The sequence below is a fragment of the Salmo salar genome, chromosome ssa17 (genome assembly GCF_905237065.1).
Source record: "Salmo salar chromosome ssa17, Ssal_v3.1, whole genome shotgun sequence".
NCBI classification, from domain to species: domain Eukaryota; kingdom Metazoa; phylum Chordata; class Actinopteri; order Salmoniformes; family Salmonidae; genus Salmo; species Salmo salar.
In genome coordinates, this window is record NC_059458.1 from 67,244,132 (window position 1) to 67,266,629 (window position 22,498).

General features: G+C 45.3%; 2 protein-coding genes across 6 annotated transcripts in view; one reads left to right on the top strand and one right to left on the bottom strand.

Moving 5' to 3' along the window:
* Positions 1-3,725, top strand: part of imdh1 (Inosine-5-monophosphate dehydrogenase 1) — a 49,643-nt gene extending 45,918 nt beyond the window's left edge. For all 4 annotated transcript variants that reach the window (XM_045698499.1, XM_045698498.1, XM_045698500.1 and 1 more), the window contains 1 exon segment: positions 1,690-3,725. In XM_045698499.1, the coding sequence (XP_045554455.1) occupies positions 1,690-1,711 (22 nt within the window). In that variant the 3' untranslated portion in view covers positions 1,712-3,725.
* A 391-nt stretch (positions 3,726-4,116) lies between these two features.
* Positions 4,117-22,498, bottom strand: part of LOC106576496 (proline-rich transmembrane protein 4-like) — a 42,823-nt gene continuing 24,441 nt past the window's right edge. For both annotated transcript variants that reach the window (XM_045700022.1, XM_014153707.2), the window contains exon 3: positions 4,117-7,085. In XM_045700022.1, the coding sequence (XP_045555978.1) occupies positions 5,026-7,085 (2,060 nt within the window). In that variant the 3' untranslated portion in view covers positions 4,117-5,025. The remainder of the gene's footprint in view (positions 7,086-22,498) is intronic.

A 22,498-nucleotide genomic window follows, 5' to 3' on the forward strand; every position in this document is an offset into this window, starting at 1 on the left:
TGTTTGAATCTGGCAGCTAGCCTATAAGGACGGCTAATATGGCGATGTGATTATTACCTTGTTAGTGGGAGGAGGGGTGACTGCATTACGTATTTATGTTTGAATGGGGATGGATTATGGGAAGCTTTGTCAGTCTCCTCTCTCTGTCCACTAGACTCCTTCCCTCCTCTCCTTCCCCAGTTATCCATAGGGCAGATAACCCTGTAATAAATATACTGGCAAGATGGGGGATTTAATGGGATTTGTCAACCTTTGTTTTATAGTTGAATCAGTATGACATTGCTTATGTATGACAGATTGATAGCTGATGTAGTAGGAAAGGGTAATTGATAAGTTCTATCCAGTTGTTTTACAGCGGGTAATAGGAATTGTTTTGTGTGTTTTACAGCAGGTAATAGGAATTGTTTTACAGCAGGTAATAGGAATTGTTTTACAGCAGGTAATAGGAATTGTTTTACAGCAGGTAATAGGAATTGTTTTACAGCAGGTAATAGGAATTGTTTTACAGCAGGTAATAGGAATTGTTTTACAGCAGGTAATAGGAATTGTTTTACAGCAGGTAATAGGAATTGTTTTACAGCAGGTAATAGGAATTGTTTTACAGCAGGTAATAGGAATTGTTTTAGGGCAGGTAATAGGAATTGTTTTACGGCAGGTAATAGGAATTGTTTTAGTGCAGGTAATAGGAATTGTTTTACAGCAGGTAATAGGAATTGTTTTAGGGTAGGTAATAGGAATTGTTTTACGGCAGGTAATAGAAATTGTTTTAGTGCAGGTAATAGGAATTGTTTTACAGCAGGTAATAGGAATTGTTTTACAGCAGGTAATAGGAATTGTTTTAGGGCAGGTAATAGGAATTGTTTTAGGACAGGTAATAGGAATTGTTTTAGTGCAGGTAATAGGAATTGTTTTAGGACAGGTAATAGGAATTGTTTTAGTGCAGGTAATAGGAATTGTTCTGTGTGTGTTTTTAGGGCAGGTAATAGGAATTGTTCTGTGTGTTTTTAGGGCAGGTAATAGGAATTATTTTGTGTGTGTTTTTAGGGCAGGTAATAGGAATTGTTTTAGGACAGGTAATAGGAATTGTTTTAGGGCAGGTAATAGGAATTGTTCTGTGTGTGTTTTTAGGGCAGGTAATAGGAATTGTTCTGTGTGTTTTTAGGGCAGGTAATAGGAATTATTTTGTGTGTGTTTTTAGGGCAGGTAATAGGAATTATTTTGTGTGTGTTTTTAGGGCAGGTAATAGGAATTGTTTTAGGACAGGTAATAGGAATTGTTTTAGGGCAGGTAATAGGAATTGTTCTGTGTGTGTTTTTAGGGCAGGTAATAGGAATTGTTCTGTGTGTGTTTTTAGGGCAGGTAATAGGAATTATTCTGTGTGTTTTTTAGGGCAGGTAATAGGAATTGTTCTGTGTGTTTTTTAGGGCAGGTAATAGGAATTGTTCTGTGTGTTTTTTAGGGCAGGTAATAGGAATTGTTCTGTGTGTTTTTTAGGGCAGGTAATAGGAATTGTTCTGTGTGTTTTTTAGGGCAGGTAATAGGAATTATTCTGTGTGTGTTTTTAGGGCAGGTAATAGGAATTATTTTGTGTAGTCGTTATATTGTTGATTATCATTGATCACTGATTGATGGTATCATTATTGTGTTTTCACGATGCCCTCTCTCTCTCTCTCTCTCTCTCTCTTGCAGTTACGAGAAACGACTTTACTGATGGAGGGGCCAGAAAGAAGCGGACTAGGGCCGCCCCCGACGCCCCAACCCCCGTTGTGACCAAACGTAACCGCCACATCTGACACCCACCTCATCACTCTCCCTGCCGACACCCCACACACCCCACGGGAGAGGTCTGGGGGGAACACCTGCAAAACAGACACCATCACCTGGGAAACATGGGATTTTGCACTTACGAAGCGGAACATCAGGGTTTTCACCATAACCCCCTCCACCCAGAATACCGGCCCCCTTGGTGTGTGTGAGAGCTTGAAGGAAGTATTTGATTGTGTGTGAGAGAGGGAGTGTGTGAGGACAAACTCAGTGAAGAAGGTGCTGTTGTGCGATCTTCCTCTTCCTGGTGAAACTGAGAGAGCCATGATGTCACCCCTCTGTATTCTCTGGGATCTGCTCGTACCGGCAGCTCCACATCAGAAGCCACAAACATCCCAATCAAACTATATATGTGGAAAAACACTTGTCTTGCTACTCTGTGTGCAAGTGTATTGTGGCAATCCTCCTTTATCTATGTAGTTAGCTCTGTTTATGCAGAAAGATGTTAACTGCTTTGAGAAAAGTATATTGTTCTGTTAAACTTTTGACTGTGATTCAACCGACAGACTCATTGGGACTATAGACTGGGTGACGTTCCCATCGCCGTAGTGGCCATGTCATACCCCCTTAGTCGACGTGAACCAATAAACTAGTGGCCTATCACCATGCTTCTAGTGTGTTGAGAGCAGGGTTAGGGCCAAAAGATAGACATCGGCCATAGATCAAGGAACGTTTTTAAACCCACAGTGTCGGTCTCAGATGGGTAATACGGTAATCTTTTAGACTGGAATGAAACGGGTTTAGAGAGAATTGTTTGATTTAAAAGCTGTAAAGCGGGGTTCCCCAACTAGCAGCCCCCGTGCCAAATTTGACCCACGTGGTTTCATTTGGCCCTCCAGTAAATAAATAAATAAATAATTATTATGCTTGGAACAAAAGAGTGTAAAAACACCAGTTAATCAGAACTAAGTGATTTTTAATTTTGGAAATCTGTTCCCAAGTATTCCTACACATAATACAGAGATGTGATCGTATACAAAATGTAAGCAAGGTTTGAAATGATTGTTTTAGTCATATTATATCTGTTTGAGCCTCCCGCTGTCAATTTTCAGTCTACAAATGATTTGTAATTAAGTTCCTGCCCATCCGCGGCTGAATCTAGTTGATCTCTGCTGAAGAAAGTCCCAGTGGGTCTAAGGAGCATGAAGGGTTTTGATATGCATGCGTTTTAGTTTTTTAAAGCCTCAACACGGCTCTATTTATATTCAGCTTTTTTCTAATTCCGTACATACTGCCAAATGTATCAACATGCTCTCTGTGACACTTTGGTGTTATTAATACTAAAAGCCCAAATTAAAGCTACGAATCGCCAGCGACGTAGTCCCTCGCTCCACCCCTGTCCCAGATTGTGGCACCGATTGTTAGCTGCTTTGACCTGTTCAGAGTACCAGAGATATGCCTTGAAATGGGGGTAGATGATGACCACACACGACGGAAAGTCTTAAATTCCCGTAAGAACTGTGTTGTATGTGCATGGCGCTATACGTCCTCCTCACCCCCATTCTCACTGTTTTGAGATACTGTATCTATATCATTCAGCTTATGTAGGAATACATTTTTCTAACGTTTTTCGTAAACAGATGTCCTTTTTGCCAGGTGTTTTTTTAGGACGTCTCTAAGCTCTAGGAGTGACTTTCTGTTTTGTGCTAATGTACTTTCCCCTACCGGGACCTCACTTGACTAGCAGTACTCTTACAGTTGACATGAATATTAAGTAAATATGTACATGAAGATGTATGGAGAATTATATACCTGTATCCTGTTTGAAATGGTTGTTTGCAGTCTCCCACCTTTTTAGTTGTGGAAATCCCCACTGACTATGAAACAGGCCTTGTTTACAATGGGATTACAACAGAAACCAGTTGCTTATGCTGTAAAAAATAAAAGTCCAAATATGTTGATTTGTGGGTTGTTATTAAGGCTGGGAATTGCCAGGGACCTCAGGATACAATATATTATCACGATACTTGTGTGCTGATACGATATGTATTACGATTCTATTTGTATTGCGATTCAATGTTCCAAACATATTTCTCACCATATGTCTGCTGCAGAGGGACAAGAGTCATGAGTTTTGATCAGTCATGGAAGTAAAAGTGTTGAATACAAATTGTCTACCTAATTTAAAAAGATGGAGATCGAGCTATGAAGGAAAAATACTGGTGTTTTGGGGCAGGTACAGCCAACTGGTGCAAAAATAGTATTGCGTTGTCCAAAATAATATCCCCAAATGTAACTATAGAAGATATGTTATACATGACCTGAAACTTGGTGAAAACAAAACATCCACACTTTAAATGTTGACATTGCTCTTTATTTAATCATGTTTGAGTAAAGTCGTTTTTTTTACATTAATAAAATATTAAGCGGCTTATATAAATGTACTGTGTGTCAGTCAGAAGTTAAAGGACAAGGGTATTGGTGTTGTCCTACCAGTATAGTAGTACTGCTGCTCCACTACAAAGTTGCTGTTAGTTCAAATCAAGCTTTCCTTTATTGGATGGATCTCAAAGCACATCTCTAACATGTCTAATTCTTGATGTAGAGGCTCACAAACAATTATATTTTACTGAATTGAAAAACTTGGCATTGAATAACAATCTTACTCTATGAAAATGTAAAGTACATTTGTTTTATAAGTCCTGTGTAGCTCAGCTGGTAGAGCAGGGTGCTTGCAACACCAGGGTTTGATTCCCACAGGGGACCAGTATGGAGAAGAAGAAAAAAGTATGACAACGTATGCACTCACAATCTGAATACGAGTATGCTAAAATGTTAAAATAAGATTTCAGTAGTCGTTTATTAAGTGCTTATTTCAATCACAGTATTATTTATTTGAATGCAAAACGTTTTGTACAAATGTATTTTGCTTCCCTGTTCCCCTCTTGAAATGCACAGGAAAACGCAACTTTTAACGTATCAAACTTCATCATCCAATAGCAAATGTGAAACAAAATGTCACAAATTTCTCCTTGGCATGTGGCATTCTGTGGCACTTAAAAGACATATCAACATTCTCAAACAAACCCTCAGTTCATTTACTCAAACATTTGGCACTATTTTACCTTTCTTGACAATGAAGGCTAGCCTAATGAATCAAACCGCTCGTTGCTCCTTACAGATCGTGACGCCATCTTGAATCCTTCTTCACACCTTATTTCAGCCCAGTCCTCAGTCTTTAGCCCTTGACTGATGAGAGCTCTACAGGTCAATTGTCTCACTGCAGATGCTCATCGCATCAATCTGTCTACAGACATTGATGAACTCCTCTTGTACGGACCGGTCCGCTTCAGACTCTAGGTCAAGACTCTCCTGTGAGGCTGACCCCAGTGTGCGATAGTGTCTCTGCATGTGTGAGCCCTGGTGGCTGGAGGCTGTGATGCGGCTTGAGCTGCCGCCTAGGGATGGGGGTTGGGCGTGCCCCTCTGGGCTGGAGCAGAGGACCAGAGAGGACCCCCCTAGTGAGGGTCTGTACAGGGAGCAGGAGGAGGAACTTCCCCTCCAGCATTCTGGGGAAGAGCAGCTGGAGTTGGAGGACAGGGAGGGAGATGGTGGAGCACCCAGGATGGTGTCGCCCGCCATAGGTCGGTTTGGTAGAGGGGTTGGAGGCGGAGGGACCATCTCCACGCAGGAAGTCGTCCGGTACAGGCCTGGGTCGGCTGAGAGGGTCTCTCGAAGCACTTGGCCACCATTGGGCAGGGTGGACGTGGAGAAGGGGATGTTGAGTGACAGGTCACTGCAGCAAAAGGGTATGGACGGTCTGAAGAGGCTTATGGGAAAGAGGTCCTCGCTGAAGAGCGCCTCGTCAATACTACGGCGCAGGTTGATGGGCGATGGCGGCCGCAGGTCAGCCGTGGAGTCACTGGTGGAGGATCCCCCGGACGCTGCTCCAACACCCCTGTCCTCGGGCTTGCTGGAGCCAGGCAGATCCAAATTCAGGTCCAGGTCTCTGTAAGCCAAAGCCCGGTTGCTGTGGTACAGGAGGTCGAGGCCGTTCAAGCTGCTGCCTAGCCTTTCATCCACCAGCGTGTAGAGGGGCAGGCACTCTGTCTCCCCGTGCCCAATGTCGCAGATGGCAAGCTTCTGCTGGCTCAGGGTCCACTGGTAGGTTCCCGGCATAATGGGCGACTTGATCGCCAGCAGCTCCGTCCAGCAGCTTCCAGGCTGGGGAAGGTGGTCAGAGCAGTAGATTGGCTGGGCCACCACCAGGGCTAGGGTGAGACAAACTCCGGCCTCACAAACCCTGCAGCTGAGCTGGAAGGTCCACCAAGGCCAGGGGCGGAATACATCTGCTCCTCCGGCGAGCCCCAGAGAGTGGAGCATGGCGTACAGCTGCAGCCCGGCGCATGCCAGGCAAAACAGAGCCGAAAGGCACACTGTTGCAGCCGCACGGTCCCAGTCCCTGCTCTCTGCGAATGGACAGCGGTTGTATCGCTCAGCCGGCGTGGGCGAGGTGTTATTCAGGCGGTAAATGTGCTTTGAGTCCGCCCGTACGTAGCAGAAGAACACAAAATAGGCGACCGATAGAAAAGAAACCAGCGCCACAAACGCTCCCCGGGAGATGAGTGAGATGAAGAGGCAGAAGGGTGCCCTCCTCTGGTAGAGCCTCAGCAGTGCGACGGGACCGAAAGCTGCTGCGAAGTGCAGCAACACCAGACAGGCCAGGAAACAGGGTCTCTGGAAGGCTGAGTAGGATAGCTGCATCCTGGAGCGCATGGAGAGGAGTAGGAAGACCAGGCCGAAGGCTGCAGTCAGGCAGGGGAACGGGGCTTCATAGAGCAGCAGGGAGGCCTCGGTGGAGGACAGCCGGTCCTGGTGGCCGTAGGCATCGTAGAGGAGGGAGAAAGCCCTGGTACACCCTGCAGCCAGGAGGAAGACGCTGACCAGGGCGAAGTAGCCACAGCCGGAAGGGCAGCGCAGGGGCAAGCACAGCAGGTTGAGCGCCGAGGCCAGGGTCACCATGGCGAAGATGGAGCCCAGACCGTACACGTGTGCATCCCAGGCTAACCCCCAGGCGGCCATGGCGCTGTTCCAATCAGAGTGCAGGGATACGAACATGGGCCGGGCCGGAATCAGGAAGGGGTTATTTGATTGGTTTGCGGAGGGGGTGTTGGCGGTGGGGAGGACGTCAGAGGTGGTAGGCGGCACCCAGGTGTCGGAGATGTTGCAGATTCCCGAACGTTCCTGATTACAGTCTGGGAGGTAGGTGGCTTCACTGCCCGTTGGGTCGGACAGCCAGTCTTCAGGATCAGGAAGGTTACCTGAAAGAAACATTGGGAAAATATAGAATTTAAATTTCATAAAATGTTGATCATTTCCTAAAAAGCAATTTGTCATGAGATTTGACATGTGAAATCCACCTGTGGCCATCTGACCATCCCAAATATAGATCATTGCCATATGCAGCAGCGTCTCTACAGCGCAATGCTGCACAGCCACATCCGTCCTCAGGATGCTGTTTTCTGATAACAGCATAGTAATACAATTTACCAGCAGAGGGCAACACCCAAGAGAGTCCATCCTAAACAGGCACACATGAGAATACACAACGTTTACTCAACATTCGAGCCTAGACACCAATGGGCTGAGGGCCAAGTCTGCGAAAGCATGTATAAAAGGCAGAAGCTGTAAGGAGGCAACTTCCAGCTGAACTGGGCCTAGAAAGGGGGGAAGAGAAAAGGGCAGATCAGTGGGGCCTGAAGACCACAGAGCTGGTTCCTTCTTTCTATGACATAAGCAGCCAGTGAACATCTGTTGTTTCCATACAAACATGGCCGATGATGATTGTATTATACATGTTATATAGTACACCGTGGGAGGAAATGGCTGTTAGTGGCTTGGTTCGGGACAGACTGGGAGTGTCCCTTTTTAAATTGTACATGTGTGTATGTAGGAACTCTGGCTTGGCTGCAAGACTCATCTGCACTGTTAAACGTATATGTTTATAAAGGCTACTGGTAAGATCAATGTATGGAAGATGACTTGGATGTGTACCTAGTAGAGTCATTACACACAAACAAATGCATCACGGATGGGCACCAGCGACGGTTTCCCTCGCACGGTTTTAGGCTCTTCCTTTTCAAAACGAGCTTTACAGACTTCGGCAGCCAACATCTTACATGACGTCCATAATAGCCATTAGGCAAAGCATTATCCTCAATCAATGCCACTTCAGTAAAACAGATCAGCTAGGACATCAAACAGAGCAATGCGTACCCATTTATTTCCATGCTTCTCCTCACTCCGCCTATAGAAGAGGTGAAAACAGAGAGAAACAGGCCGAATTACATCTTGTATCCAGACACAGACACACAGTCTCATCAGTCATTCAAGCCCAGCCCTATCAGATATCATCTACTGGAGGTTGGTGGCACCTTAATTGAGGAGGACAGGCTCGTGGTAATGGCTGGAGCAGAATCAATGGAATGGTATCATTCCGTTCGCTCCGTTACAGACATTATTATAATGAGCCGTCCTCCTCCCAGGCTCCTTATTGGGCTACAGAGACGGGGACAAACGAGCAGGATATCCATGTATACAGGGAGGTACTAGCAGTTACAGAGCTGCATGATTTGTAGGCTGATAGATGTAGAGTACCTTGTGACTCTGAAACGTCTGTGATAGTGGTGTGAAGTGGACTGTGTGGGTTGGATTTGAGTAAAATAAGGATGCTTTTGAATATTGTATAATACAACCCAGGCATTTGTCAAATGGTCCTAAAATGTGGTCTTTATGGTACTAAAATGTGGTCTTTATGGTACTAAAATGTGGTCTTTATGGTACTAAAATGTGGTCTTTATGGTACTAAAATGTAGTCTTTATGGTACTAAAATGTAGTCTTTATGGTACTAAAATACAGTTTGGATGGTAAAAACGTGTGGCAAAACGAGAATACGTCATGTCTGGTGGTACATTGATTGCATGTTGGTATGCAACCTCGATTTATGTACAAACTTCTGTACCACAAAACTAAGTCATGTATTTATACATTTAAGTTGCCCCTTTTCTCTTGTGATATATGAGGCCCTAGCTCCTCTGTGTTGTGTTGTATGGTAGCTGTCTGTTTCCCCACCCCGTCTCAGTCCCAGACCCGTAATGGACTGTTTCGTTTGTGACGTCTCTTGTCCTGTTTCCTCCCTCGAAGACCACTCTTCTTTTTGTGTCTCTCTCTCTTCCTCTCCTATCCTCTACCCCATCTTTTTGTGTCTCTCTCTTCCTCTCATAACCTCTACCCCATCTTTTTGTGTCTCTCTCTTCCTCTCATAACCTCTACCCCATCTTTTTGTGTCTCTCTCTTCCTCTCATATCCTCTACCCCATCTTTTTGTGTCTCTCTCTCTCTTCCTCTCATAACCTCTACCCCATATTTTTGTGTCTCTCTCTTCCTCTAGCATTGCCCTTCTCTCTCTCTCTCGCTCTCTCCCTGTCTAAATACACTGCCTGGCAAACCCTGGCTCAATTGAGCTCTAATGTGAACAGCTTTGGGTATGGTGTGTGTGCATGTGGCCCTGCAACCATATTGTGGATGCTGAAACACAAAACCCAGTGCCTTTTTCTCTCTGTTGAATGCAAGAGTGCTTCCTGTTAACATGGTGTTGTAGAAAGGTTGTCATTAAGACTGTATTCTCCACCTCCCATCAGCCTCGCTGGTCCCTCTCATTAGCCGACCAAAGAAACCTCTCCACTCTAATCAGGAAGCCCAAACCACAACACTGACTCCTGAACATTTCTATCAATGACTGACTCGAGTGGCTGATCCTTTTAAAGAGGGGCTTTAACATAAACCTCAGCGCAGTTCTGCAGAGTACTGATTGTCTTCTTTTGGCACCCGTTTAGTCTTCATTCCGTGCTCAGCCCCCGACTCCCGAGATTCAGTGTGAGTTGATGAGGAAACCGTCAAGCTCTGGGAAATATGAACCTGAGTGAGCGATCTGTCTGGCGGCACATCGACATTTTTATTTTACCTCTGACAGACGGTTACGAGACGGGTGACCGTGGCTTTAATCATGGTGCTAATGCGGTGAAATACTGACTGACAATGTTTTAAGAGGCTTTGTTTTTCCCTGATGCAGGGTTTTTTAATTAGGCCCGCTGAATCTTTAATGGGCAGAAATGAAAAGCGGTTAAAGCGGTTCCACTGTGCATCGTTCCATGATGTTTCTCTATCCCTCTCTAGTCCCCTGCAGGATATAGTATACCCTAGCACAACATAGCTATTGATAAATTCCCTTTAAGTTTTGCACAGTTGCACATTTAATGAGTGTCCGTTCAGCTGAATATATAGCAGACTCTGCAGTTACAACAGTCTTGTACACGTCTAAAATCCACTGAGGTGAATCAGCACACTAACTGCTCTGACATAGTTTATTACTCAACTAATCTGGAGGGTGAAAGGAACATTAAATTGTATTTGTTCTGACAGGGTTAGAATTACACTGGCTGCCAGGGGTTCTGGGCACTCCCATAACAAATCAGTGGTCCTCCCCAAAAGCAATAACATGGCACCCCCATATTAGTGTTGGTTCAGCCACCTGTATGAGTCAGTACCTCATTGGGACCATCCCTGATGATGACACCTACAGACAGTAGTTACATTGTAATAATGTTATGATAAGAGGTGTTGCCTGATATGTTGCTTATCTGTCACTAAAAGATTCCTTCTGAAGATGGCTATTACTACAGGAGAGACGAGAAGCAGTGTCGTAACAATAATGATGTAATATTGTCATACCACACACCCTCCCTGCACAGTGTGTGAGATGTGTGTGGGGTTTAACACAAACAGGAAGTGCCAGGCGAAGCAACTGCCACTGATAAGAGCGGTCATGTTGTGGCAGGCCAGTCGCTTGTTCCGACCGTTTGTTTACGGCGGGCACAGTGGAAAACGTGACTGGCGTTTCTGGACTAGATCCAAGGATTCCTGCCTGTCTCGCTCGGGTCAATTAATCGCTCATCGGAGCGTCCAGAAAGTCAGCCAGTCCCCCGGTCTGGATACCCGCCCCCGTTGGAATGTGGCTGTGTGACGGAACAGCGAAGTCCGGTCCGTTCCATCGCGTGTTGGTTCCTAGTTATAGTCTACATTCCACTTGTGACAAACCCCCTCAGGTTTACAGTCAGTCACATATATGGATGTCATGTCACTGCCCGGATTCAATGCCAACAGCCAACGCTATGTATGTATGTATGTCCATTGTTTTATCCATTGGATAACACGTGAAGCAGACACCATAATCAATAACAAGCTACTTTAAAATAGCTTGGGCAGAGATTTTTGTAGATGGTTAGAAAATAGAGAAAAATAAGGAAATTCCAACTCATCAGGTGCAGGACAGAAGAACGTATTCAAGAAAAAGATGACCTGACGATGATCCAACTCGGATCAAAGTGTTGTCTTTTTTGTGCGACTGATTAAATCGCCATTGAAACATACCAGAGTTGCGGACATACTGTAAGGTTCCCATAGTTCAACTGAAGTTGAGCGATTAGTATCAGACTTAGGTCAGACAAACTTTTACTAATTTAATGTTTCCATGGTGATGTATGTCTCCTACCTCAGCAGTTATGCCTTAAATGCCCAATGCATCTGTTTTATGTTAATATCAAGTCATTTCTGGGCAACAATTAAGTACCTTATTGTTATTTTTTTTTTTCAATTAAAATTGTAAAAAAAATATAAAAAAATTGCTTTGGTCTGAGTGAGGGGCCTAAGCTTTATGGGAGGGATATGGAACCTCAAAACTAGCTGTTATTGGCAGAGAGGTTTAAAACTCTTTGTTATTGGTCTATGGGCGGCAGGTAGCCTCAAGGTTAGTGTTGGGCCAGTAACCGAAAGGTCACTGGTTCGCGTACCAGAGCCGACAAGGAGAAAGTCTGTCGCTGTGCCCTTGAGCAAGGTACTTAACTCTAATTGCTTCAGGGGGACTGTACGTGACCCTGGCCATGACCCCACTCTCTGTGGGTGTCTCAGGGAGAGTTGGGATATGCAAGAAACACATTTCCATTATACACTTTTGTGTAACAGGACAAATATAAGCACCCCCAAAATATTATTAACTATTGTCTGTCGCCAGGCAGTCCAAAACTCCATCCCACCTGAGCAGGCAGAAATCACAGCCGGTCTTGTCAAACAGCTCTTACGTTAATACAGCATTATCAGCATTTTCACAATTTCACACTATTATTCCAACCTCATTGTGTGGAAATACAGGTAACTGCCAAAATAATGGAACCACCAACATAAAGTGTCATAATAGGGCGTTGGATCACCACGAGGCACCTGAACACCTTCAATGTGCCTTGGCAAGTTGGCGTAGATTCTACAAGTGTCTGGAACTCTATAGGAGAGACACCATTCTTCCACAAGAAATTCCATTTGGTGTTTTGTTGATGGTGGTGGAAAACACTGTCTCAGGTGCCGCTCCAGAATCTCCCATAAGTGTTCCATTGGGTTGAGATCTGGTGACTGAGACAGCCATGGCATATGGTTTACACCGTTTTCATGCTCATCAAACCATTCAGTGACTACTCATGCCCTGTGGATGGGGGCTCCACTCCCATCAGGATAGACATGATTCACCATAGGTTGAAGTTGATCACTCAGAATGGCTGTGTATTAATTGACATTTACCTTGCCCTCTAAGGGATTGAGTGGAGCTAAACCATGCTAGGAAAATGCACCCCACAGAGCCACCAGAACCTTCATTTACTCAAGGGTTTCCATTATTTTGACAGTTACCTGTATATATAAAACACAGGGAAATCACGTTTTTGACAGCACTGGGCCTTTAATACTCTTAATATGCCCCCTTTTTATTGATTTTCATCACATCAACTGATAGGCAAAAAAGAACATCAGTGGTCATGAAGGAAGTAGGAGGAAAGGAACCAGTTGAAGACTATTTGGCCCAGGACCCCAGTGTAAACCTTGACACCTGACGGCAGAACTCAACTCCCACCAACACCCTCCCCTCCATCTTTCTAACTGGTCTCCTGTTGTCCCCGCGTCAGGAAAATCCAAGGCTTCATTTAGCTTTCATCTGTTTTCCTTCACTTTCAATTTCACTGTCCTCAGAAAGGCAATTCAGCCGGAACGAGTGTTGGAGGAGCTGTCATGCACATTGAAGAGGAGAGAATTGTATTTTGGGGCAAAATGGGTTGAGTGGAAAGATCTGATATGATCCCAAAACCCCTTTACATCAACATAGGAACATGTTATGGAATAATTTGATCATTGTTAGGATATTTGATTTGCATGATAAGGAGGCAGCAAATTCTCTCTCTCAAACACACAAGCCTCTGTGGTGACACGTCATCTGCAGTAGCACATTTAACTAGTCTATTTTTACTATTCGGCTGAATAGATCTGCTATTTCTGGGCAGTAATGTGGGTTACATCTGCTGCGGAGAAGTGGGTTTCAAATGAACTTCTTAATTAACACATGATTAATGAATCATTACTGACCACCCACCAGATGTTTCCACTTCCTCTCTACCTGGGATGTTCTTCTGAAAAGGGTTGCTACTAATCAAACGAAGAGAGGGAGAGAGTTCCTTAGCTAGACTCCGGCTGGTAATTGTTCAACAACACGGTTCCAACCAACAGTCACCTCCCTTTGGAGGCAATTAGAGACTGTAGGAAGGGCTGAGGGAAATGTTTCTGCCTGGCTGCTGTGACTCTCAGACAGATTACAGCTAGTTTGACAGATTGTAACAGTAATAGGCTGCTTTGCTCTTCAAACTGACAGTGTGTTGCACTAGATTGGGGAAGTAAGTAAGCGAGGAGTGATTGGAGGGCTTGTGATGTAGTGTGTTCAAGTGTGTGTGTGTTTCTAAGGGTGTGTGCGTGCATATCTTTGCGTGTCCAGTATCTTATTTGTGTTTGTGTGATGTTAAGTGTGATCCAGTTACCTGTAATCAGTGGCTTTGACGTTGTCGTCGTAATGACTCCTGGTGTTATTTGCATTTATTATGGATCCCCATTAGTTCCTGCCAAGGCAGCAGCTACTCTTCCTGGGGTCCAGCAAAATTAAAGCAGTTATACATTTTTCAAAACCTTACAATACATTCATAGCAGATTTCACAACACACTAAGTGTGTGCCCTCAGGCCCCTACTCCACTACCACATATCTACAAGACAAAATCCATGTGTACGTGTGCGTATGTTATCGTGTGTGGATGCATGTGTCTGTGCCTATGTTTGTGTTTCTTCACAGTCCCCGCTGTTCCATAAGGTGTATTGTTATCTGTTTTTTTAATCTGATTCTACTTCTTGCATCAGTTACCTGATGTGGAAAAGAGTTCCATGTAGTCATGGCTCCATGTAATACTGTGCGCCTCCCATGGTCTGTTCTGGACTTGGGGACTGTGAAGAGACCTGTGGTGTCTTGTGCATGGGTGTCTGAGCTGTGTGCTAGTCGTTTGAACAGACAGCTCTGTGTTTTCAACATGTCAATACCTCTCACAAATACAAGTAGTGATAAAGTCTGTCCTCCACTTTGAGCCAGGAGAGACATGCATATTATTAATGTTTGCTCTCTGTGTACATCCAAGGTCCAGCCGTGCTGCCCTGTTCTGAGCCAATTGTAATTTTCCTAAGTCCCTCTTTGTGGCACCTGACCACACGACTGAACAGTAGTCCAGGTCGACCAAACTAGGGCCTGTAGGACCTGCCTTGTTGATAGTGTTGTTAAGAAAGTATATCAGCGCTTTATTATGGAGAGACTTTTCCCCATCTTAGCTACTGTTGTATCAATATGTTTTAACCATGACAGTTTACAATCCAGGGTTACTCCAAGCAGTTTAGTCACCTCAACTTGCTCAATTTCCACATGATTTATTACAAGATTTAGTTGAGGTTTAGGGTTTAGTGAATGATTTGTCCCAAATACAATGCTTTTAGTTTTTGAAATATAAAGGACTAACTCATTCCTGTGGTGTCCTCTCTACAGGATCCACCCCATCTTCATCCCCATCCTGCCGCTCCTCATCCGGGACCACTGAGGAGATAGAGTTACGCAATTCAATCTCCGAAGACAATAAAAACAACATAGTGTAGAGTACAGTACTGCACATGACTTAAATCACGACCGCTCTGAGATCGTCAGAGCAACACAGAGTAGGGGAATACTGACGTGTCTTGGAAGTTGAGAGATGGGCATGGGAGGAACATTTCATAACCCAGATATGTCAAATGCATCCTTCTCTCGTCCGTTTAGCCGTAGCCAGCCATCCGTGGTCCAGTAGTCGGGCCTGTGTAGTCTAATCACATTGACTTCTTCCTCTGTGTGTGTGTGTGTGTGTGTGTGTGTGTGTGTGTGTGTGTGTGTGTGTGTGTGTGTGTGTGTGTGTGTGTGTGTGTGTGTGTGTGTGTGTGTGTGTGTGTGTGTGTGTGTGTGTGTGGATATGCATCCTGACCTGTTACGGCCTGACATCAATGTCTCTGCCACATCATCCATCTTACAGACGTAACAAGGGAAAAACAACGGCAAACAATTTCCATTTATCTCAAGTCAAAGCACTCATACAGAACAGACTGAACAGAACAGAGACTGCCTTATTCTAAAGCCATCTCTCTCATTCTCTCTCAAGCGCTCGCTCTCTCTCCTCTCTCCTCTCTCTTCTCACCTCTCGATGAATCTTAAGCACTGATCTAGTATCAGCGTACCACAACCCAAACTCTTATTTCTTAACCTATGGCCAGTCCTCCATTCTAAACCTCTTAGGCTAAATTCCCTGACAGACTGGGGTCTAAAGCAGAGCCCACCCATTCCCTGACAGACTGGAGTCTAAAGCAGAGCCCACCCATTCCCTGATAGACTGGGGTCTAAAGCAGAGCCCACCCATTCCCTGACAGACTGGAGTCTAAAGCAGAGCCCACCCATTCCCTGACAGACTGGAGTCTAAAGCAGAGCCCACCCATTCCCTGACAGACTGGGGTCTAAAGCAGAGCCCACCCATTCCCTGACAGACAGGGGTCTAAAGCAGAGCCCACCCATTCCCTGACAGACTGGAGTCTAAAGCAGAGCCCACCCATTCCCTGACAGACTGGGGTCTAAAGCAGAGCCCACCCATTCCCTGACAGACTGGAGTCTAAAGCAGAGCCCACCCATTCCCTGACAGACTGGAGTCTAAAGCAGAGCCCACCCATTCCCTGACAGACTGGAGTCTAAAGCAGAGCCCACCCATTCCCTGACAGACTGGGGTCTAAAGCAGAGCCCACCCATTCCCTGACAGACTGGAGTCTAAAGCAGAGCCCACCCATTCCCTGACAGACTGGAGTCTAAAGCAGAGCCCACCCATTCCCTGATAGACAGGGGTCTAAAGCAGAGCCCACCCATTCCCTGACAGACTGGGGTCTAAAGCAGAGCCCACCCATTCCCTGACAGACTGGAGTCTAAAGCAGGTCGTGCCCATTCCCTGACAGACTGGAGTCTAAAGCAGAGCCCACCCATTCCCTGACAGACTGGGGTCTAAAGCAGAGCCCACCCATTCCCTGACAGACTGGGGTCTAAAGCAGAGCCCACCCATTCCCTGACAGACTGGGGTCTAAAGCAGAGCCCACCCATTCCCTGACAGACTGGGGTCTAAAGCAGAACCCACCCATTCCCTGACAGACTGGAGTCTAAAGCAGAGCCCACCCATTCCCTGACAGACTGGAGTCTAAAGCAGAGCCCACCCATTCCCTGACAGACTGGGGTCTAAAGCAGAGCCCACCCATTCCCTGACAGACTGGAGTCTAAAGCAGAGCCCACCCATTCCCTGACAGACTGGGGTCTAAAGCAGAGCCCACCCATTCCCTGACAGACTGGAGTCTAAAGCAGAGCCCACCCATTCCCTGTACTCCCACTACACACAAGCGCACATCCTTAGGATTGGCAGAGTTCTGTGCTTACTCCCAAACCCCCAGGGTGCGAAGAAGGGAATGCACATACAATATTTTCTCTCTCTCCCTCTCTCTCTCTCCTGCACCAAAACACAGAGAGGAGCAGGGCTATTAGAACTGTACTCACACTGCTGATACCATTTTGTCTGGTCATCACAAAGTTACATAAACCACTATATTAGCACCTCACATGGAAGATACTAGTGATCAGCTAATGTTGGGGATAATGAGAGAAAGATGGGGAGAGAGAGAGAGAGAGAGAGGGGTGGTGTTGAGGGCTGTTATCTTCTTATCCTGATGAATATATATCACACTGTGCCTACGTTCTTATAAGCATAGCTTGTTGTATCCATATCATTTCCTGCTTAGTTATTACCTTTACCTGAACTGATCTGTTCTTACATTGATTGCCTCTAGGTTCTAATGTCCATCTGTCTGTTAGCAGCGCTAAGGTTTATCCGTCTCTCCACTCTTAGAGGAGATTCCTAATGTGTGTGTGTGTATAATGGGTGGCAGGATTATTTATAGATCTTGTTTGTGTACCCTCTTGACTTGTTTTTTTCTCTCTGTGTGTGTGGTGTATGTGTGTCAAAGTGCATATTTTTAGGTGCGATTCGCCACAGCTCCAGTATTAAAAGGATCTGGCTCAGTTCCTCTGCTTTGCATGGTTGGACACACAACCACACACACACATGCAGAGAGAGAGAGAGAGAGAGAGAGAGAGAGAGAGAGAGAGAAAGAGACAGGCTGTGAGAAACCCTAGAGACTTCCACAGAGGAATGTTTCAGCAGATCTCTGACACCATGCCCAGACCTCCGCCATCGTTCACAAATAGATTTGGTCCCCCTACACCAAACGAGATCACGACACGCAGGTTGAAATATGAAAATATATTCATTTGGGGACAGGTCGAAAAGCATTAAACATTTATGTCCATTTAGCTAGCTTGCAGTTGCTAGCTAATTTGTCCTATTTAGCTAGATTGCTGTTGCTAGCTAATTTGTCCTGGGATATAAACGTTGAGTTGTTATTTTACCTGAAATGCACAAGGTCCTCTACTCCGACAATTAATCCACACATAAACTATCAACCTAATTGTTTCTAGTCATCTCTCCTCCTTCCAGGCTTTTTCTTCTTTGGACTTGTGGTGATTGGCATCTAAACTTTCATAGAATTATCACGACTGACCGACCGACCTCAGTTCATCTTTCAATCATCCACGTAGGTGTTACCAACGTGGAGATGGCACTTGGGTATCTGCTTCTATAAACCAATGAGGAGATGGGAGAGGCAGGACTGGCACCGCGTTCAGCGTCACAAATAGAACTGACTTCTATTTTAGAGCTTGGCAACGCAGATGTGGGTGCAATGATTGAATAACATGTATGTGTACATTTATTTTGCAACGCTCGCGCATGCGACACAAGCGGTGTGGTCAGCATGTGAGACTTCACCCTCCAAGGTGCATGATGTCTGGCAGTCCAATTGACCCTTTGCTAAGCCCCGCCCCAACATTTTTGGCAACCAATCGCAGCACTCCAATGGATAGCAACTGTCGTTGAGTCCAACGCCTCGGACAAGCTCACGTTTAAATCACATGAAAGCCAGTGAGGGCTATGGCAGAAAGTGACCGCTTTCTTCAAAAAAAGGTTAACCCTAAACCTAACTAACTGAACAGTGGACCAGGAGTATCCTACTTGCTACTGTGATTCCTGAAATGCAGAGCCAGTTGATGGAGTATTTTTCAATTCTGAAATTATACTTTTGTTATATTATTTGCTAGCTCAGCTGATAAGTTAGCTCTGTCTGATTGGCCACCAAATTATGATATTGCTAGCTAGCTAGCCACTTAATATAACTTGTTTTCTCAAAATGTCTGTTAGCTAGCTAAGTCAGCAATGCTATGAATACAACTTTCATCTGCTGTCGACATCAGGATACTAGAGCACTATACTAGAGCACTATACTAGAGCACTATACTAGAGCACTAGTTAGCTCCAAAAGAGGTTAGAGCTTTGACTGCATGCTGACAGTGAATTCAGAGCCATTCAGTGACTAGCTACACGACAAACATCATTTTACCAGGTTCCTGTGAAGCACTTGTAATTAAAGTCCACCACAACATACTGTACCCAAGAGTTTCCTGATGGGGTAGTGTGTGTTTCATTTCATTGTGTATTAGAAGCACAGCGTGAGATCATTGTGATGGAATTTCACCAGGGGTTGATCAGGCAGTATAATTCTGCTCTCACTTCTGCCAGCATACACTATTTAATCTCCATCACTGTCATACACACACACACACACACACACACACACACACACACACACACACACACACACACACACACACACACACACACACACACACGGAGCTTAGAGTGATGAGACATAGAAGCCGGTAGGATAGAAGGGTGAAGAGAGACAGACAGTCATATTAGGTTTCATTAAAACTGGATATAGCTACAATACCTCATCCTCCAATTTCCTGCCCTTCCCACTCTTGCTCAATGCAATCAGAATATTGCATCACTGTGCACAGGCTTATTGGGTTAGTTTTGTAGACTTCATACTAATGGGGTTACGTTGCATTCTTTAAATGTATATTTCAATGATTATTAGTAGTAACCTTGGGTGATGAAATGTGTGTGTGTTTGCCTGATCAACAGTCTACTCCCTCAATTTACATTTTGGACCAAATAAACACATGAGCCTAGCGATGCACAGGATGGCAACGGCTAATCAGGGTTACCGTGGTAACACGGTGGTGGCATGTCAGCCGACGATGTCGGGTCTACCGCTGGGTTCAAGTAATTTCCCCCGAGCTGCCGTGCTTCAAAGTAGAAACACAAACAGGCTAAACCACGCAGTTTATTAAAACATGTGGGTTGAATCACCTCGGGGTTGCTTCGTTCGTGGTCTATTTGTGATTGAAGAGATTGACCATACTGTACTGCATTTCCGACCCCGGTTGACCTCCACGGTCTGATTTGCCATTGGTGCTTTTAAGAGCATCTAAATGAAATCAGCCACGGTTCAAATCACATGGTTGATGTGAAAATAGATCTAGCTATATATGTGTGTAAAACCACTAATCAATCCAACCATTGAAAATACATTTGTTCAAGGCCTCCCAAGTGGCGCAGTGGTCTAAGACACTGCATCGCAGTGCTAGCTGTGCCACTAGAGATTCTGGGTTTGAGTCTAGGCTCTGTGGCAGCCGGCCGCGACTGGGAGACCCATGGAGCGGTGCACAATTGGCCCAGCGTCGTCTGGGTTAGGGGAGGGTTTGGCCGGCAGGGATGTCCTTGTCCCATCGCACACCAGCAACTCCTGTGGCGGGCTGGGTGCAGTGCACTCTGACACCGTCGCCAGGTGTACGGTGTTTCCTCCGACACATTGGTGCGGCTGGCTTCCGGGTTAAGTGGGCATTGTGTCAAGAAGCAGTGTGGCTCGGTTGGGTTGTGTTTCGGAGGACACACGGCTCTCGACCTTCGCCCCTCCCTAGTCGGTACGGGAGTTGCAGAGATGAAACCAGACTGTAACTACCAATTGGGATACCAGGAAATTGGGGAGAAAAAGGGGTAAAAAAAATTACAATAATTGGTTCTGTTGTAAGTCCTACGGCTGTGTTGTATGGTATCTACAGTGCCACTGTATCATATGCAGGTAGTTATGGAGTGTGTATGGTTTAGTCTTGCCACCCCCTATTAGTGTTGATGATAATGGTAATTAATATAGGGACAGAGGTGATCTGTAAAGGGGTAATCTGATTGGGGGAAAAATGAGTGGAGATGGGGATCTGAAGCATTGCCACGATGGGTTTAAAGAGACTAATTTATCATCCCACAAACCTCCTCAGCCACAACCCCCCCTTCTCCTTTACTCAAGCCTTTCTTTACCCCCTCCTCCACTTCCCTCCTCTTATCTCATAAGTGACCTTGCTTTGCTCTCTGCAGCTGGAGTGTCTTTGAAAGGGATGAGATAGGCATAGTGTTACCGTACACACACATACACACACCCTTCAAGGACGAAGGTGACACAACAAGCGTATTCTGAATCAATGGAAGCTCATTGGTTTTGGTTGTGATTTGCACGTCTCCAACAGTGAAAAGCTGTGCCTTACTTACACCTCTCTGAAACAGAAGGCTTTGATGGGTGGACATTCTCCTTCATACCTGAGGGATAGGGAATAATGTATTATAGTACCGGGTGTCCTGCACTCTTTTCACATTTGAATCTCCGCTGGGGGTGTTTGGCGACGTAGGAGGTTCACTTGTTTTGTCGCTGCAGGATTCTGCACAAGACAAATGCATAGAGTGTATCTGCACTGGAACAGAACCAAATAGCAGCGTTCTCTCCCTCCCCAGTTATCATCCCTGCTTTGATAATCACCAGCATCATCCCTACAGAGACATTTTAGCCCTACGTTGTGGAGGAGGGAGGGAGGGAGGGAGGGAGGGTAGACAGGGAGAGTGGGAGCCTAAATGACGAGGAGCATGTTCAGCATCCATGAACAGGGGATGTGGAGGAGGGAAGGAGGGGTGGATGGATGGCTGGAGGGAGGGTAGACAGGGAGAGTGGGAGCCTAAATGACGAGGAGCATGTTCAGCATCCATGAACAGGGGATGTGGAGGAGAAAGGAGGGGATGGTCCCATAGGATTGGGGGTGGTTTCTCTGAGTTTGCTGTTGGAATACTGATACAGGCCACAGACAAAAAAAAAGGTGCTATTTAAAACCTTCTTCGGCTGTCCCAATAGGATAACCCTTTGAGGAACCCTTTTTGGATCCAGGTAGAACCCTTTTGTGTTCTATTTAGAACCCTTTCCACAGAGGGTTCTACCTGAAACCAAAAATGGTTTCTCCTACGGGGACAGCCGACGAACCCTTTTGTTCTTTCCATCCAACCGGTTGACTTTATCTGCACACTGTCTGTCACACTGTACACAAACCGCGCCAGAGCACAACACAGTCATAATGGTAACTAAACAGCAGCCCTGGACACAACACAGTCATAATACAACACAACACACTGCTATATTTCACATAGAGGACATCTAGATATAGCAAAACAATGCATCAGTATACTGATTCAAAATAAGAACACACACAAATACTTACCAGATCCAAATATTACACACCAAAAATATCCTAAAACACTGCGTACCATCACAGCTATCCCTAGACATAACGAACGAAACGAAAGCTGCCAATGGGATTCTCCTCCAAAGTTGTGCTTAAGCCCAGACACAACACAATGTGCTGTGTTGCAGTAAACACAACAAAATAAACTATTCTTCTCACTATCGCTCATCTGTACATTCATCAAAGATAATCAGTCCCCCAGGATTGTTGCTGATATTTGCAGGCTAAGGTGCTTGATTTAGCTGCAGCAATTCATTATATGCAGGGAATTGTTGATTTTTCCAAAACATTTGCGATCGCGGAATCCTGTAGGGACTGATTGAAGGTATGTAAAGTGGCAACATAAAAGGCGTTACGGGGGTTATACACCAACGATATGCTTATGCTCTCTATTATCATATATTGTTTGCTGTTAGTAATGGTGTGCTGAAAGTGACAGAAATGTGTAATAATGATGATAATTTCATACATTCCAGTGCATAGATATTTGCAATAGTAGTCCCCTGTATCATTCTCCTGTGACACTGCCTTCTGGTTGGCCATAATCGTCTCATCATTGTATCACCTGACCTTTGACCCTCCTATGATTGATGCGCCTGTACGGGGGGAGGGGCTTCCTGAGGTTGATTATGAATACAGACTCCAGA